General features: G+C 52.7%; 1 protein-coding gene across 6 annotated transcripts in view; it reads right to left on the bottom strand.

Annotated features, from left to right (window-relative positions):
- The window catches only part of PPCDC (phosphopantothenoylcysteine decarboxylase), a 41,081-nt gene that overhangs the window by 15,341 nt on the left and 7,718 nt on the right, over positions 1-18,022 (bottom strand). For 4 of the 6 annotated variants that reach the window (XM_044933234.2, XM_044933237.2, XM_044933235.2 and 1 more), the window contains exons 3-5: positions 6,906-7,001; positions 5,886-6,014; positions 2,152-2,320 (exon numbers count right to left, since the gene is read on the bottom strand). In XM_044933234.2, the coding sequence (XP_044789169.1) occupies positions 2,152-2,320; positions 5,886-6,014; positions 6,906-7,001 (394 nt within the window). Of the gene's footprint in view, positions 1-1,160; positions 1,779-2,151; positions 2,321-3,871; positions 4,063-5,885; positions 6,015-6,905; positions 7,002-18,022 lie in introns of those variants that run through there. The other 2 variants (XM_044933236.2, XM_044933239.2) reach the window with 2 other exon arrangements.

The raw sequence follows: 18,022 nt of genomic DNA, 5'->3' as shown, positions 1-18,022 counted from the left end.
CCTCCTGCCCGAAATCTTTCCCAGCATCAGGGTCTTTTCCAATGAGTCGGCTCTTTGAATCAGGTGGTCAAAGTATTGGAGTTTCAGCTTCAGTATCAGCCCTTTCAATGAATATTCACGGTTGATTTCCTTTAGGATTGACTGGTTTGATCTCCTCGCAGTCCAAGGGACTCTCAAGAGTCTTCTCCAACACCACATTTTGAAAGCATCAATTTTTTGGTGCTCAGCCTTCTTAATGGTCCACCTTGAGGCCCTTCTAAGGCATTTCTACCCTTCAGCGGTCTGAGGGCATGCAGCGGGGTACCCACTCACACCAGCCTGGAAGGCAAGAGGGCCAGAAGCCAGCCCCAACTTCAGCTCCAGTCAAACAAGCTCCTCCCCACGCAGCCACCAGACAGCAGTCGGTCAAAGGCAGGGTAGTGGAGGACTCCTGGGGCAGAGCTTGTTATCTCTGGAGTATGCTGCTGCGGAGGCAGGCACAGACACTGAGGCCCCATCTCAGGCACAGCAAAGCTCATGAGGATGACACCAGGAAGCAGGGGGCCTGGGTTCCAGGGCAGGGTCCAACCCTGCTGGCTGTGTCCCTGTCACTTATATAAAGTGCACATCTGCTTACGGTCCACGATTTTGTTTTTCCCAAAATGACAGTCTGTTTCAGTAAACGTTAGAAAAGCTCACTGGTATGAATACATATCTAGTTTTAACTTCCCATTTTATTTGACATTTACTATGTGAGAGGCAGTCAAAGTATTAGTCGCTTTAGTCACGTCCAACTCTTTGCAACCCCATGGACTGTAGCCCGGTAGGCTCCTCTGTCCAGAGGACTCTCCAAGGCAAGAATACTAGAGTGGGTTGCCATGCCCCCCTCCAGAGTGAGAGGCAGTAGGGTGGGCATTTTATACACATTATCTTATTAAGTCCTCTCAACAATTCCATGAGGGTAGGATAATACAGATGAGGAAAGTGAGGGTCAGAAAGGCTGAGTCCTGAGCCAAGGTCCCGCTGCTGGCACGCAGCAGAGCTGGGATCAGAACGAGAGGCTGTCTGGCTTCAAAGTCCTTTGCCCCAAACCACCATATGATGGTCAATTACCAGCCTAGACCCTTCCCCAGCCTCTGACCTCTAAAACCACAGACAGGCTGCAAAGGAAGGACAGTCTCTCAGAAGGTCACTTTTCTTTATTCTCAGTCACCCCAATCTCACAGCATGGTCTGCAGGAAATCTCAAGGTCTGGCCAACTCACAGGCTTTCCTGTGCCCACTGAGGAGCTGAAGCTCCACAGGCCCGGGGTCTCCAGTCGATGCTGTGGTGTCAAGTTGCTCCTTCTAAAAGCAAGTCCTGGGCATGACGTTGGATCAAGGTTTCTCGGTCACTCCTATGTCCCCTTCCCAGAGCACAGGCACACTTCCGCAGCTTGTCCTCTGGCTTACTGTGCCCATCCTAGGAAAAGGTGGGGAGGAACTCGGGAAAGCAGGTGTCTCCCGGTTGGAAGAAGTTGGGACCTGGGCCTTTGGTCTACTTTGACCTGGGGCAGGTCATGGCCCTCGGGAGGCTCCAGAGCAGGCCCAGGCCAGACCACTACTTGGCGGAAGCAGAAGTCTTCACCACATTTTGGCAAAGTCCACTTTCTTCACCGACTTGGCCTGAAAACACCTCCTGAGTTCAGAGGGACGCGGGTGACAGAAATCCTGGGTTCAGCTCTGCTGGGAGCTGCCGCTGGGACAGGACTTCTTTCACTTTGCCCACAATGGTGCCCACCTCAGCCATGGCCCCCAGACCTAGGGAGCAGAGAGTTCTTCTGTGGCCCTGCAGACGGGCAGGGGACCATCCCCCACTCACCCCTTCCCAGCGCTCCCCGAGTGTGCCACCCAGAGCCCAGTGCCTGAGAAGGCCAGGACCAGGCCTGAGCCAGATCCATTGGGTCCCATCAGAGACCCCCCCACCCCCAGGACAGGCCCCAGGAATGGTTACAGCAACCACCTTGAGCTGTTTGGGCTGCACGCCAGGGAGGATACTGGGCACATTACCTAACAACTCCAAGAGGGAGGAATTACCACTTCTATTTCCCAGGTGAGAGAGCTGAGCTGGAGGTCACAACGGGCTGGGATATGAGGCTGAGGGAATGAGCTGTGAGCCTGGCCAGACACCCACCTTGGTCTCCACAGACCAGCTTCTTGGCCACACAAGGGACCTCGATGTAGCCGAAGGCCTTGAGCTGGCGCACCTGCTGCTCGGTGATGGGGTGTTCCCACATGGCGGTGTTCATCGCAGGGCAGAACAGCAGGGGTTTGCTGCGGTCCCAGGCCCGGATGACACAGGTCTGTGAAGAAGGAGGGGCGTGCCTGCTGCTCTGCCTGCCACCCCTCCCCAGACTTCCCAACTGTCACCCACTGCTTCCAGGCCACAGCCAGCTGCGGGCCTGGGGAGACTGGGGGCCCTGTCTGCTGTCTCGTTACTTCGAGGATGTGTCTCTGGGTCCCTCTCACCTCCCCCTAGGCTCTGACACAGGGCCCAACATACAGGAGCTGCTCCACTAACGCTGGCCATGGCCCAGCCACCTCCAAGCATAACTCCAGTTCTGTACAGAAAGGGCTCCTGGTACCCAAGCATCTGTCTTCCCTACAGCCAGCCATACCTCGCAGCAGCTCTTGCAAAGCTGAGGACCAAGATGCCCGGCAGGTGGGCCCGTCTGCCCCACACTAGATCTACTTGAGGCCAATGAAAGCGTGGCCATGAGAACAGGTTCCACGGGACCAGACCCTCTCCCACGTGCTACCTCATGAGCCCGCCCTGTGACCTTGTAAAGAAGCTGCTGTCCCATTTCACCGAGGGGAAGCTGCGCTTCCAGCAGCTGAGCCACTACTCAGGATGACACCCAGACAGTGATCTGGGGTGAAGCTTTGCACCGCGCCCATGCCATCCTCCACTGCCCTGTGCGGTTTCACCACCTCCAGGTGTCAGGCCCCTCCAAGTCAACACCAGAGCAGCCATGAAAAGGACAGACCAGTTCACAGAGTCTTTAGTGCTGTGAGCTTTGCAATCACGTGGACCTGGGTTCAAATCTTGCTGTGCTCTCTGCTGTGACTAGCCACGAGAACTTGAACAAGTCCTTTCATGACAGGAGTCTGAGGTTCCTCTCTGCAAAAGCCCTCTCCTTGGGTGGTCGTGCGGATGGAGGGTGAAAATGCTTATAAAGCTCTTTGCACAGGCCTGGCACAAATACAGGCTCCAGAAATAGTAGGTCCTGTTATTATTACAGACAGGCTCCCTGGGCCAGGGGCTGCCTCGGAGGGAAATAAGCTCAGGGGCCCACAGCAGTGCACTCCCCTGGGCTCTGACCGCTCCAGGCACCTCTGCCTGGGCTGTGGGCCCCTCAGGGAGCCAGCGGTGGGCACACCCCTTCCCTGAAGGGGACGCTGTCTGGGAAAAGAGGGGGAGTCCAGAGAACAATGCCACGGACGGGCCAGGGAAAATGCCTGCCCTCCTCAGGGCCCCTGGCCTCTCCTGTGACAGGAAGGAAGTGGGTCAGCACAGCCTCGGGCCCTGGCTGCTCGCGTCATCTCAGACACAGCGCTTGTCTCCCCATCGAGTCCTCGCGGTGGGGCAACCCGGCTGTGAGTGGACAGTTTCAGTCCACACTTCCTCTTGGCCCCGTGCCACCGGCTGCTTCTGCAGAAGCCATGAGCATACCTAGAGGAGTCCGACTCCGTGCGAGGTGGGTGGTGGCAGGGCTGGAGTTTCTAAATGCCCTCAAAGCAAAGCACGCCCACCAGAGCAGAAACTCAGCCCCTCTGTGCCCCACACGTCTTCAGCTTTTCCCATCTCATTACAAAGCTCAGCGCTTCCCGGACAAACCACAGCTCCACCAAACCTTCTGGCAGCAGGAGGACTGAAAGGAGGCATCAGTTCCCACGGTCATTTCTGTTTGGCCAACGCTGTATGTAGCACCTCAGGCTCTGCCCCTGGGAATCTGCTTGGGCGGAGAGAAGGCCTGGATCTGGGATAGGAGACCAGCTGCCAGCTAGACGGGTGACCCAGGGAAGTTATCTCCTCTTTCTGGATCTGTTTGGTTATTTAGTACAAAGAAGGGCCAGAGCCTGAGTGGGCCACAGGACAGACAGAGATGCACGTCACCCAGACCCAGGGCCCAGAGACTGGGAACGTAGGTTCATACTTAGCACACAGCTCCAGTGCACCCCAAGATCTAGACAGTGTGCACCCCAATTTCAGGGAGAAGGTTTGAAGGAGGGGGGAAGCAGGGCAAGCTCCTTTGGGAGAATATAAGGAAAAAACATCTTTCGAGAGAGTACAGAGCCACAGACCATGACGACAACAGTTTAAACTTGGTAGGATTTGCGGTTCTTTGAAATACTTGCACCTTCAAGTGAAACCTCTGAGGCAAAGGGCCTCAGGTCTGGTCTTGGGAACACATTCTACTGCTCAGCCAACTCAGTAGGAGGGAACTCCAAAGATTCCAGGGAGCGCTGGCAGCTCTAATGAAAAGAGCTTTCGGGAGTGAGCAAGGAGCTCTCAGAGAGTCGGCCCAGGCCAGGGCTTAGCTCCTAGAGGTCAACATGCCTTGTCACATCAGCCGGCTGCTTACCAGCCAGAGGAAAGCCTGGACATTTGGTGAGATGGTGCTGGTTACATGCAGTGCTGACGCACTTAGATGAAAGTGACCAGGAGCCTGACCCATTCTGATGTCCTGTCAACCAGGCGCCTGCCCCACCGGGAGGCATTCTTGACAACGCGGCCCAAAGCCCACCCTCCTCTGCGCTCCCCACCCCTGCTCCTGCCACACGATCTGTGTGCTGCTCTTCCTCTGATCACCTGTGATCTAATTCAAATGATGCTTAAATCACTAGCAGCTTCTTCGAGAAATACCTTAAGCACCCATCAACTAGCAAACAGAGAGACTAACCCCCTATCTAACCCCCAAAACCTCGACCCAGCTTCATTAGTGACTTCATCATATTAAACTCTGAAAAAACCTTCTGCTGTGAGCTGAAGCAAAATTACTGATTACCTCATACATGCAATAAGCCTTTACTGAATGCCTACTGTATGCCTGATACTGTGCAACATGGTGATTCCATTGTCAAAGGACTGACATAGCACATACCAGAGCACAGGCCAAAACCCTCTCCTTCCAGACTGTCAGCTCCCTGTGTCCTGTGTGTCTGTCCACATAGGGCCTGGTCCCTGGCAGGTAAAAGAGCTGGATGAATGAGGGAAGGGGGGTAATACGAAAGAGGTGGGAAGGATAGGGAACACACCCAGATGCTCATGTAAACAAAGGCTCCTTAAGGACAGCAGCTCCCTGGAGGTCCTTCAGGCCGAAGATGACCCCCACTCTACAGCTGGACTTCTCCTCCTCTCCTCCACCTCGAGCCTCTTGCCCTGTCTCCTTTCTTCCCCTTTAATTTTCCACAATTTCAGGCAAACTACCTCTCAGCCTTGTGGTTAAAAGTACAGGAGAGATAAGTGTGCCTGGGAGATCCATGAGGAGATAAACACTCTTATCTGTTTGCCCCCATGGATAGCCAGGTCCTGGTGGGAAGGCAGAGCTAAGGGGGACTGGCAACAGAGCTGGGCAGGGACGCCAGCGGGAAAGCATGTGGAGGGCAGCCCATAGGCATGAGCACCCAGGGGCCTGAGGAGTGGACACCTCCGAGGGCACTTCCAAGTCAAGTCCACCCAATCAGGACCCAGGCCATCTGGCCACCTGCCAGAGCATAGGTGCAGCCAGGTGGAAGGTGGTCCAGGGGACTGTGTTCTGAGCAAACCAGCCCACCATACAGGGATTCCCAGGTCAGAAGACTGTCCAGAAGAAGCCTGCAGCCAGCCCACGGTGAGCGTGGAGGCAGGCCCGGCGAGCCACTCACAAGCAAGTTGTCACAGATGCCACTGGCCACCTTCCCCAGAGTGTTGGCATCGAGGGGCGCCACCAGCATGAGGTCCGCCCACCTCCGCAGGTCAATGTGGAGAACTGGGTCGGATCGGCACTTCCACACCTGGCAAAGGAAGGAAGAGCGAAGGAAGTGGGGTCACTGGGCCGGCTACTCTCAGAGTGGAGGGAGAAGGGGCCGGAGCGGTTTAAGGGCTGACACAGACCTGGGGCACTGAGTGAGGAACCCAAGGGAGACCACCTGAATGCCCCCCACCCCAGTTCACTGCCACCCCTTTTGCAGCTACGCTGGTGAACCCTGGCTGTGGCACCAACGGCCTGAGAGAAACCAGGCCTGAGGAAACAAACGCCCCTTGTCTCTCTGAGCTATTCCCTTTATGGTTTGGTTTTCAAGAGAACTGACATCTGGCAGGGAAGTCCTGGCCTGTCTGCTTGAGGCGGATGCTTGGGTTGTCCAAGCCAGTGGAAAGGCTCTGGGCGGTGAGAAATGGAGGGGGCGGGGTGGGGGAGACAGGCCAGCCAGAAATGTTCTAGGCTGAGAATGTTTAAAAATGCCTGGCAGGGCACCCCTGTGGGGCCCACACTTGACGTCTGGTGAATCGACCAGTGCCTGCCCCGGCGCGGGAGAGCAGCAGGGCAGCCCGGCAGCCGTGGGAAGTGAGGCGTTCCCGGAGGCCCCGACGCTGGGAGCCACGTGGATGAGGGTGGTGGGAACAGGGCTCCTCTGTGGTTTCATCAGCCCAGATAAGTACAAGGACACTCAACCCTGGGCACGGGGCCAATGCTGAGCTCTGCCTGGGGTGGGAGGAGACTGTGGGCCTCCTGCAGGCCAGAAGCTAGACAGATGTTTTCCTCATCGCCTCTGCCCAGAGGCCCTGACCGCGGGCTTGAGCCTAGCCTGTCTGCTCCGGCCACCAGGACCATAGGCTGCAGGGAGGACTGTCCTGTCCCGTTGATACGGACACGAGGGAACCCAGCCCAGGGGCCCAGCACTGACCTCCCATTCATCAGCATCGCTGTAGAGGGTGACAGGAACATCCTGGGGGCTGTAAAAATGTTTGGCTCTCTCAGTTGTGACCACGGCTACTTCCAGCTGTCACCAAGAAAAGTGTAGGGGCGGGGGGAGAAGGAAAGAGAAACCGTTACCAGAGCCCCCAGCCTGGAGGCCACACGGGGCCAGGCCAGGCCAGGTGAGAGCTTTCTTCACAGCCTGGCTGTGGAGAGGGCTTCTCCCCCGGAGGCAGTGAGCCCTGCGTTTGCACAGTTACTTCCGCTGTCACCCAGAGGTCAAGCCTCACCAGGTGCAGCGGTTTCACTTCCCCATCGGAGGGGCTGCCGAGGAATGAGTCACACCACTGCCCAGCATATATAACGCTGCAGGCTCCAGCCACTTGGGCAGGGACAGACCAGGGCAGGCAGGAGGGGGCCCCCAGGAGGCTCCCGGGTCCTGAGCTCTGGGCTACACCACAGGTCTGCCCTCTGCAGGCCAAGGCACGAGGGAGCCGGGCCCTGCACGTGCTGTCTGCAGCCACAGCCCAGTGAGCAGGCAAGCAGAGTCCCTCCCAGGACTTCTAGGAACAGGCTTCATGGGCTCTTGCTGCAGACAGGCTCCAGGAAAACCAAACCCGAGTGCCCGACACTCATGGGGCAAGAGTGATGGTTACCCTGGAGTTACTCATTTAGTAGATAATTAATGATGCAAACAAGGGGGACGGCTAACAGAACAGAAATAGCACATGATAGTGTGAATGACACCAGACCCATTTCCACGACTGGTAAACTGAGATGCTAGACTAACAAGCAGACAGAGGAAAGGGGCCCAGAAGAGGTGGCTAAGACGGGAGGGGTGTAGGAAATTACATCTCTGGGGGACATTTATCCAGGAGGGAAAAAAGTCAAGGGTGACAAGGACGGAACTGACTAACCAGGGGGATCACTGGGGACAGTGTCTGTGCCAGAGGTGCTATACTGCCTTGACGTTGCTATTCAGTCATTAAGTCATGTCTGACTCTGCAATCCCATGAACTGCAGCACTCCAGGCTTCCCTGTCCTCCACTATCTCCTGGAGTTTGCTCGAGTTCATGTCTACTGAGTCAGTGATGCTACCCAACCATCTCATCCTCTGTCGTCCCCTTCTCCTCCTGCCCTCAATCTTTCCCAGCATCAGGTCTTTTCCAATGAGTCAGCTGTTCACATCAGGTGGCCAAAGCTTTAGCATCAGTCCTTCCAGTGAATATTCATGGTTGATTTCCTTTAGGATTGACTGATTTGATCCCCTTGCAATCAAAGGGACTCTCAAGAGTCTTCTCCATGTGGCCTACATGGGGGTTATAAACGTTTGTAAGCCAAAAAAATATTAGGTTTGCCCAAAAGTTCATTTGAGTTCTGTAAAATGTTATGGGAGATTTCACAGAGAAAATCCAATTTTCTGGTTTCTCTCAAAAACCCAAAAGCTCTGGCACTGCGGGGGCCACACTGTTGCTTGATTGGAGTTGGTGGTGCTGAGTAACAGCTGCCTTCTTGGATGGGGTGTGCCCGTGCCACCTCCACCTAGTCCCTGCCACTCCCTATCATCTTGCCAAGGCTCCCTCTCCTCATTTGTTTCCCACCTTTTGTGGGTTGTGGGACACCGCTCTGCACAGCATCTGAGAGTGAAGCTGGAAGCAGGGAATAGATGTCTCAGAGGTAGACTATGCAAGAGCTTCAGAAGGTCTGGGGCTCCCAGCGTGCGGCAGAGCTCGCAGACTCATCCATCCTCCTGCTCCCTCCTTGGAACCTACCAGCCCCCAAACGTGCATAGAACCTCCTGCTCCTGCTGAGCAGGGGAGTCCCTTCCAGGAGAGCCCTGAAGGAGCCTGGTCCAGTTCTGAGCAAGGTGGCAAAGGAAAAGGGCTGCTGTCCCCGCACAGAATCCAGCCCTGAAGATGTCACAGGACCAGCACAGGTGAGGAGAACGGAAAAAGGCAGGATGGTGCTGAGACTCTTAGGACCCAAGACAGCAATGAGGTAAGGCATGGGGCCAAATAAGTGAGACAGAACCACAAGAAGAATATATAACTTCCAAACCAGCAGAAGAAAATCCAATCTACACAATAAAGGAAAGGGAAAGGAAAAAAACCAAAAAAGCAGTGAGAATACATGATAAGTAGAAAGCATTAAATAAGAGGGAAGAAGTAAGTCCTAATAGAATAGCAATTATAGTGATTATATAATTGGCTAAACTCCCTGATCAAGATTCAGACTCTTATATTGGATGTTTTAAGATCCATCAATCACATCAAAATGTCTTAAAAGACACACTTAAAAAGATATATAAAGCTTAAATAAAAGAATAAACTTGCAATTAGATAAAGTGGATTAAACTGTTTCCTTTCAAAAAGCCAACTGAAATAAAAGTAAAGAGATTTTTTTTTAAGGTACACCCAGAACAAAGAGAAGAGGACAAAAAGAAAAACCCAGCAGTTAAGATATGTTAACACATAATATATGGAAATGGAAGGAGGCATTAACAGATCAGATCAGATAGGACCAGATGCTCTTTTCTTTTTTAAATGAACATTCAGTGAACAAAAAAGAACTCTTGGAAATTAAAATTACAAATAGTCAAAGAAAAAAATTCAATGTAAGTTTAGAAGAAATTTTTCAAGAAGTAGAACATAAAGATAAAGAGATGGATAATAGTATTAAAAAAAAAGAGAGAGAGAAAATCAGAAGACCAACTTAAGAGGTCCAAAATCTGACTAATGAGTTACTGAAGGGGAGATCAGTAAAATAAGAGGGGTGAAAATTACAAACGAAATAAAATTAAATTTCCCCAAACTGAAGGACTCTGAGGCTGGAACATCTGTTCTGCCCACAGGGCTCTGAGAAGGTGGCACGCAGTTAGGCTCAAGGAACCTGGAGTCTCACTTCCCGGCCCCCACTGAGGGTGGGTCAGAGGAGCCTGAGCCCACACCAGCTTCTCTGGAAGCCACATCCTCCTGTATTGACGTACACAGGGTTTGCAATCAGCAAAGCCTCAGGAGTTCTTCTCCCCCATGCTCCTGCTAAACCACAAGCCCCAGACTCTACCTGCACTGCTACTTCCCCAAAAGAAGTCCCTCACACTTCCCTGGTGACTGCCACCTTCCCAGAGCGGGCCCACTGTTTTCGCTCAGTCAGTGAAGAGCTCCTAAAATCTCAATCCTGTTCCCCCTGGCCTGTTCTCTGCCAGTACCACCATCAATAGTCCCAAGACACAAATCCAAATCACGAGAAGAACAAGGTCGAGAGCAGAGGCCTTCCCCAGGGTCCATTCGGGGTTTGGCATGGGAAAGAATCAAGAATGAACCCTGGGCTTCCCTAGAGGTGCAGTGGACAAGAATCTGCCTGCCAGTGCAGGGGACACGCGTTTGATCCCTGGTCCAGGAAGATTCCTCATGCCTTGGAGCAACTATGCCCCTGCACCACACTACTGGGCTCATGTGGGGCAACCACTGAAGCCGGTTCACCTAAAGCCTGTGCTCCCCAAGAGAAGCCAAGGCAATGAGGACTGCACCCTGCAACGAGCCCCTGGTTACCTCAACTGGAGAAAGCTCATGTGCAGCAACCAAGACCCGGAACAGCCGAAAATAAGAATAAAATAAATTAAATTTAAAAAACAAAAAGAGAACGAACTTTTCCAAGTAGGACCTGTAGGTCACCAACCACAACCTCAGCACACCAGGACAAAACTTGCCCATTTCAGGAGATGAATCACCCAAACTGGGTCAGGTCTCTTCTACCACCATTTATTCTTTTTCAAGTTCAAAAGAAAACGCTGGAAACAAGGTAGGACTCAAAAATCGCCCCCCGCCCCCACCCCAGGTTACCACCACTGGCCTCTGGGACCGGTGCTGTTTCATTGTTTTTTCCAAATATGTGCATCAGTCATTTCCGTCATCCTGAGTTTTCACTGCAAGCTTCAGGTCACTCTGGTGACTTCTGGACCGTATTCTTGCTTCATCTTTGGTTATTATGTCCTCCTTTCCATTTAACTGCTTCCCCATTTCCTTCAACAGAGGGCTTCCCTGGTAGCTATGTCAGCTTCTGGTCACTGTCTTCTTTTCCTTAAGGGACTACTTTCATTTCTAAGAACTTCCTGACTATCCTGGACGGTTTGCCCCTTAAGATCACCCCGATTCATTCTCTCTATTCTGAAATTTGAAAAGCTGCTTCCTGAAGAGCTAGTTGCCCTGCTCTCCCCTCTCTCCTAACTCTGCCCTGCTCTCCCCAGGCTCTCCAGTCTGCCAGTTCTCAAAGTGAGGACTGTGCCTATGGCCAGCCTTCAGAAACATCCCGTTTGGTGATGGCCCTGTTAGGGGCTCCCTCCTCCCTGTCAGCTCTACCCTTCACTTCCCTCTACATGCCCCTCACCGTCTCCCCGGGCTCCTGGGGGAGTTCCACCCAGGGGTCCAGGTAGGCCTCCCACCCTGGTCCACTGCTGCTACTTGAGATTTTTCCTTTAAGCTCATCCCTAGTCTCTCTGGCTACCCTCCCAAGTTACACAGTCATTGTTAGGGAGCTTCTTGGGGTCAGTGTCTTTATATAGAGTTATGTGAAGAGTATGTGATGAGCCATCATTCCCAATGGCCCTCCCTTGACCCCTATAAAGCAGCCACCTCTCCTTGGCAGTGACCCTGGACCCAGTGCTGTCTGGCAGGCCCAGGCTAGTTTTTCTGGTTTTAGAGGGATGTCACTTGATATGATTCTTCAGTCCCATGGGCTTGTTCTTTCCTTTTCATTCAGTCTGTAAAAAGGTTCTGGGAGCCAAGAGCTAGGCCCTAGGTTTCCATACACTTTTTTTTTCCTTCACAAAAAAGGCATGTCATGTTACCTTCCGAGATTCTAAATAACTTGGACTATTCATTCATTCACCCTGACCTTTCCCTCAGCAAATGCTAAGGAGCCTTGGCAGAGCAGAAACTCCCGAGGACAGGAACCCTCCGTGACCTCCTCTTACACCCTTCTGGGTCCTGGGAGGAGCAGGGCTGGACATTAAAACAGTCTCTCACACACTTCAGAGTTCCTGAAAGGCAGCTCTGTACTTGGCCCCCTGGTGACAAACCTGCCAAGAGTTTCTGTCTTAATATTTTTAACCTGAGCCTCTGTGCGATGTGACCAAGGCGTGGCCAGGCCCTATAGTATAAGCTGCCTACATTTTGCTTAGCATTTATGGAGATTCCTTCCGGAAACTAACTGGAAAATCTGGCGTTCTTTCTCTGTTGAAAACACATCAGCAGTCCCATCTGGGGCTCCTGGGGAGTCAGGGAGGGGAAATGGGAAACAGAATTTGGGGCAATTCCTCCACTTCTACTGTTAGGCCCCTGGCCTGGCCCAGGCTCCTTCTGGAGCAGGTATCAAAGGAACCTGTGGAAAAGCATTTTCACAGCCACAAGATGAGATCAATCCCATGGCTTGAATGTCCACCTCCACTCTCATCTCTGGCCTCTTCTCACTACAACCATGAGCTAGAAGCACCCTTCCTCAAGTATAACAATCAAAAATGACATTGTCCAGGGTTCCCTGGGAGGCAAAACTGCCCCAATGGAGAACCACCACTCTACAGAAATCAGCTAACAAAACTCTCTGCAGCAAAGAAAACATGTCACATCTGTGCTGTCCAGTATGGCGGCCTCTAGCCACACATGGCTACTGAACACATGAGGTGTGGTTGATATGACAAGGGAACTGAACTTCTGGTTTTATTTCATTTTAATAATTTAAATTTGAATACAGCTAGTGGCTACTGTATTATATGGCACAGCTCTGGTATATACAAGTAAAGAAGAGCCCCAGCTGGAACCCCTAGCTGAGTGGTTAGAAAAGAGCAGGGGTTCCTACAGGGCATGTGACTGTGGCTCCGCAGGAGACTGGCAAGGACTCTACAGAGGAAGCACCAGCCACGACCTGACCTGGCACAAGGCGAGGAGTCCAGAGCTCTGGTGGCTTGGTCCTCTGGCTGTCACACAGCAGAAGACCATGACACTGGGCCTCCCAGTGTTGACACTGGCAGTGCCTGGGGCCTAGGGGCCAGCCAAGCAGCTGGCATGACGCTGAGCATGGGGGTGGAGGGTATACTGTAGACAAAAGGGCTCTGGGTGCAGTCAGCACATGGGGCTGGGGGGAAGCTATGGAGGAGGAAGCCTCATTAACAAATCCCCGAGGGAGTTCTGGTTGGCTGAGTGGGTGTTCCAGTGGTTCACAATGATATCTCTCCACTTGACAGACATTTACTGAGCCCACTACACACATGGCAGCCAGAGCTGGTAGGGGCTTAGGTGTCTAACAAGTGGGTGGGTGATATATGACCCCTGACTACAAAGCAAGACGGACCAGGCAGGAGTTCACACCTGCCTGGGGATTCTCATCCTCACAGCTGTGGTTAGGTGGAGTAGAGAATGCCCATAATCTGAGCTCCTCAAGTCCGCTTGCTGATGGTTGTCAAGCAACCTGGTCTTGAGCCCCAGTTCTCCCAGCCCACTGGCTGGGGGATCTCAGGCAAATGCTTTCTCTCTGGCCTGGTTTCCCTCCTGAGCCATGAGCCATCTGGACTACAGGGCCTCCAAGAGCCCCTCCAGCTCACTATACCATCCTAACCCTCTTGTGACCCCTTGCCCTTTCCCACCAGACTCTGCCATTCTCTCCTCTGCCTCCAAACTGGCCTCTGGGGGAGCTGCTATTCTCGGCACACGGCCCTTCCTGCCATTCAAGACCAGGCTGCCAGTCTCTCTGTGCATGCGTGCTAAGTCACTTCACTCGTGTCGCACTCTTTGCAACGCTGTGGACTGCAGCCCGCCAGGTTCCTCTGTCCGTGGGATTCTCCAGGCAAGAATACTGGAGTGGGTTGCGGTGCCTTCCTCCAGGGGATCTTCCCGACCCAGGGATCAAACCCGTGTATCTTAGGTCTCCTGTACGGGCAGGCAGGTTACCACTAATGCCACCTGGAAACCACTCAACCCCTCTGTGCACTTCCCTGACTAAAGAAATTGCTCAAGAATGAAGCTAGAGCAGCCAGCTGCAGAGACTCTCCCTCGGGACACTGTTCTGGAGTATCAGAGAAGGACCCTGGTGCAGGAGCCCAGGGCTGGCTGCCTCTTTGGCCTGTAGAACTCACTCCCCGGGGGAGCAGGCCAGGGAAGGACGGGGCCAGCCAAGCCAGTGGAAGCCCAAATAAATGCCTCAGAGTGCTATAGCTGAACCAGTTTCCACAGCAGGACCACAAAGCAGGCAGGTGGTCCCTACCTGGAAAGAAAGGAAAACCTCAAACCAGGCCATGTTTCTTCTGCTCTCCTTTCCATGATGAGATTTAAAAAAAAAAAAAAAAAAGGCATAAAATCACAAAAAACATTCCGTGATATCCCCAGCAAAAGCTCCACTGACTTTAAAAAATAAAATAAGTACACACAGAGGTTAGAAAATCAAAACACAACAGAAAGACGTAAAATCCAAGTCTCCCGTCCTGCCCCCATCTCACCACAAGGGTAACCACCTCCAGAGGGAAAATCGCAAGCAGTTAACCTAGACATGTGAACACACAAAAGGAATATTATATGCCAGCAGTGGGCAACATTTTTCTATAAAGGGCCAGACACTATTTTAGGCTTTGTCACAACCACTGTACTCTGTAGTAGCAAGATTGTAGCATTTAGTTGTCGGTGTTGGTCTAAGTTGTGTCTGACTCTTTGTGACCCCATGGACTGTAGCACACCAGGCTTCTCTGTACTCCACTATCTCCCAGGGTTTGCTCAAATTCATGCTCATTGAATCGGTGATCCTATCTAACCATCTCATCCTCTGCTGCCCCCTTCTCCGCTGGCCTTCAGTCTTTCCCAGCATCAGGGTCTTTTGCAAATGAGTAGATTCTTTACATCAGGTGGCCAAAGTATCAAAGCTTCTTCGGCTTCAGCATCAGTCCTCCTAATGCATATTCAGGACTGATTTCCTTTAGGATTGACTGGTTTGATCTCCTTGCAGTCCAAGGGACTCTCAAGAGTCTCCTCCAGCATCACAATTCGAAAGCATCAAGCCTTCATGGTCCAACTCTCAAATCCATACATGACTACTGGAAAAACCATAGCTCTGATTATACGGACGTTTGTCGGCAAAAATGATGTCTCTGCTTTTTAATATGCTGTCTAGGTTTGTCAGAGTGAACAAGCGTCTTAATTTCATGGCTGCAGTCACCATCTGCAGTGATATTGGAGCCCAAGAAAATAAAATCTGTCACTGCTTCCATTTTTTTCCCCCTTCTATTTGCCATGAAGTGATGGCCATAGGCAATACTTAAATGAATGGGTATGGATGTGTCCCAATAAAATGTTACGGACACTGAAATCAAATTTTATATAATTTTATGTGTCACAAAATATTTTTGATTTTTTTCAACCATTTAAAAAGGTAAATAGTTTTTATTTGTATGGTTTACAGGCCATACAAAAACAGACCACAAGACTGCAGCCAGCAGGCCACACTTTGTTAACCTCAGCACCTTGCTCGTTTCACCCGTATCCTGAGGACTGCCCCACAGCAGCACGAGATCCACCCAGGCTCCTGAACAGCTGCCCTGGATTCCATCAAGAGGTTGAACCATAACTGGCTCACAGTTCTACTGCTGGATATTTGGTTTGTTTCCGTTTTGTTTTAAAATTATAAACGGTGCTAAAATGAACATGCGTACACATTTAGTGAGCTTCCGTAACCCTACAGAGTTCAATCCTATGGGTGAATCAAGGCCTGTGACCATTTTTGGTTTCTCCAGATATTGCCCAAACAGTCCTCCAGAAAACCAGAAAAGATTTCATTCTGCACATATGCAAGCCCTCTTCCCTCACTTCTTAACAGACCTGAACGTCCTGACAGGCATTCTGGAAACTTAAGGTTCTCTAAGCCAAAGGTCTGCCAACTTCCTGGGTGGGAGATTTTCTCCACTTTCAGAAATGCTCTTCTGGCTTTCAGCCCTGCTGACACCTGCCCAGCAAAAGCAGACAGAGGTGTCTGTCTTCTCCATAGTGAGGAGGGTGCCAACCAAAGGGCACAAACTGACTGAGCTGACTGCTCAATTACAGGACAATTACAGAATGCAAACAGCCACAGCCCCTACATCCCAGGACCTTCTCTCAGGCTGCCTTTGGGTCCTAGGCCTTTCTGTCCTCACGTCTAGAATCTCCTAGCCCTGACGCCAGGAGAGACCTTAGAAATGAATCAGTTGATTATCCAGCCCCCACTTTACTGCAGGGATAAGAAAACTGAGGCCATAAAAAAGATCTGACCTGCCCAGAGTCAGCGTGAGAAATCCTCTATGCACAGCAGCCTCTCTGAGGGAGGGCTGGCCACCCCCCACATCCAGCTCCTCCCACCTCTCAGACAGGCTCCAAGGCTTCTCTGCAGGTGGCCACTCTGGATGACGGCTGGTGTGTGAGGCAGCAATCCAAATTCCTTCCTACCCCTCACTCCCTCAGTCTCCCTGGTCTGGCTCCAGGTCAGTGGTCCTCCTGGGAAGTCTGAACACACTGATGAATCAGCAGCTGTGAGCCAGGTCTGTAGAATCACCCAGCTCCTTGCCGCCCACAGCCCAGCTGCTTTTGCGAGCTGTTTGCTGGTCAAAATCTAGGGATCCCCAGGGAGCTCAGGAAAGCATGTGAACGTATGACTTAGGCAAAGAGTTGAGGAGGACTGCCCCAAGGCACAAAGACTACTCCTGGGGGGTGACTCAGAAGGGGGGCACTGGGGAGATCAGTACCATCAGGGAGTAGGGGGCAGGGTCGGGGGGAGGGAGGGCCAACACAAGGCAAGCAGGGATCCCCCGTGGGTTACCCACTGGGCCACTCTAGATGTCTACCCAGAGGAAGGGAGGGCCATGGGCCCCCCCACATCAGCAGATAGACGATGGCTCCACGGCGCCTCTCACGTGGGCTGTCTCAGCAACCCCAACACCCCACACAAGTGGCTGCCCTAAAGGACACGACGACCAGGGAAGAGGACAGGGTGAAGGACAGGAAACAAACACCGTTAAGTGCTTCCGGGTGCCAGGAGCTGTGCCTAGGCGTTGGCGCAAGACTCCAAGTTCCTTCAGCTCTGCCCCCCTCCCCCAGCCTTGACGGCAGCCCGAGGGGATGGGTGACAGTCCTCATCTTTATTTTAAAATGACAAAGGCAGGCCCCCAGAGGCTAACTCCTGGAGTCCTCCCTGTGAGATCACTGCCCTTCTGGAGTTGTTCAGCTTCAACTCCAGCCAGAGAGGGGTCGCCAAGTCCCGTTCCAGAGGTGGCCTGCGGGCAACAGAGGCTAGACTAAAAGGCCAGGGGCGGCTGGAAAGCCTCCCTGCTCCAGGCAACCCTCTCCTCACACCCGGATAAATGCTGGCTGAGTGGGATGGCAGGAAGCCGTAGAGCTGCCATTTCCCTCTGCTCTGAGGCTGCCCATCTGTTTCCTGGGATAGGACTCCCTGCCTCCACCCGGCCCCAGGCCGGAAATTCACTTGCTCTGGGGCTATGGGAAAAGGGAACTGCATGGCTCCCTCCCTCCCCAGAGGGCAGCGGCAGAGGCTGCCTCCCGCCCTCAAGGTTCTCAGGGTTCTCGCTGGCCAGCTCCTACTGAGGGTTCTGGGCACACAAGGAGGGGGCAGGCCAAAGTGGTTCCTGCCCCACCAGCACCACTGCCCGGCCTCAGAGCAGCCACAACACCCTCCCCTCTTCTGGCCTGACTGGCATCCCTGGCTGCCTGGAGGGTGAGGTAAGGGGGTGACTTTCTGGGTATAAGCTTGTGGAAAGTTTAAAAAAAAAAAAAAGTTTCCCGCCCCTGCCTGTGAGTCACGACATGGTCATCTGCAAGTGAGCACTGCCCCCTGCTGGACGCTTCGGGTACACCCACCTGTGTCACCCTGACTTAGGTGCTGAACAGACATAAGCAAGGAAAAAGCACACCCTGCGCCCTAGCAGTTTCAGTTCAGTTCAGTTCAGTCGCTCAGTCGTGTCCGACTCTTTGCGACCCCATGAATCGCAGCAGGCCAGGCCTCCCTGTCTATCACCATCTCCCGGAGCTCACTTAGACTCACATTCATCGAGTCAATGATGCCATCCAGCCATCTCATCCTCTG

The sequence above is a fragment of the Bubalus bubalis genome, chromosome 20 (assembly GCF_019923935.1).
Source record: "Bubalus bubalis isolate 160015118507 breed Murrah chromosome 20, NDDB_SH_1, whole genome shotgun sequence".
Classification (NCBI taxonomy): Eukaryota; Metazoa; Chordata; class Mammalia; order Artiodactyla; family Bovidae; genus Bubalus; species Bubalus bubalis.
This window is presented reverse-complemented; position numbering and strand designations above follow the sequence as displayed.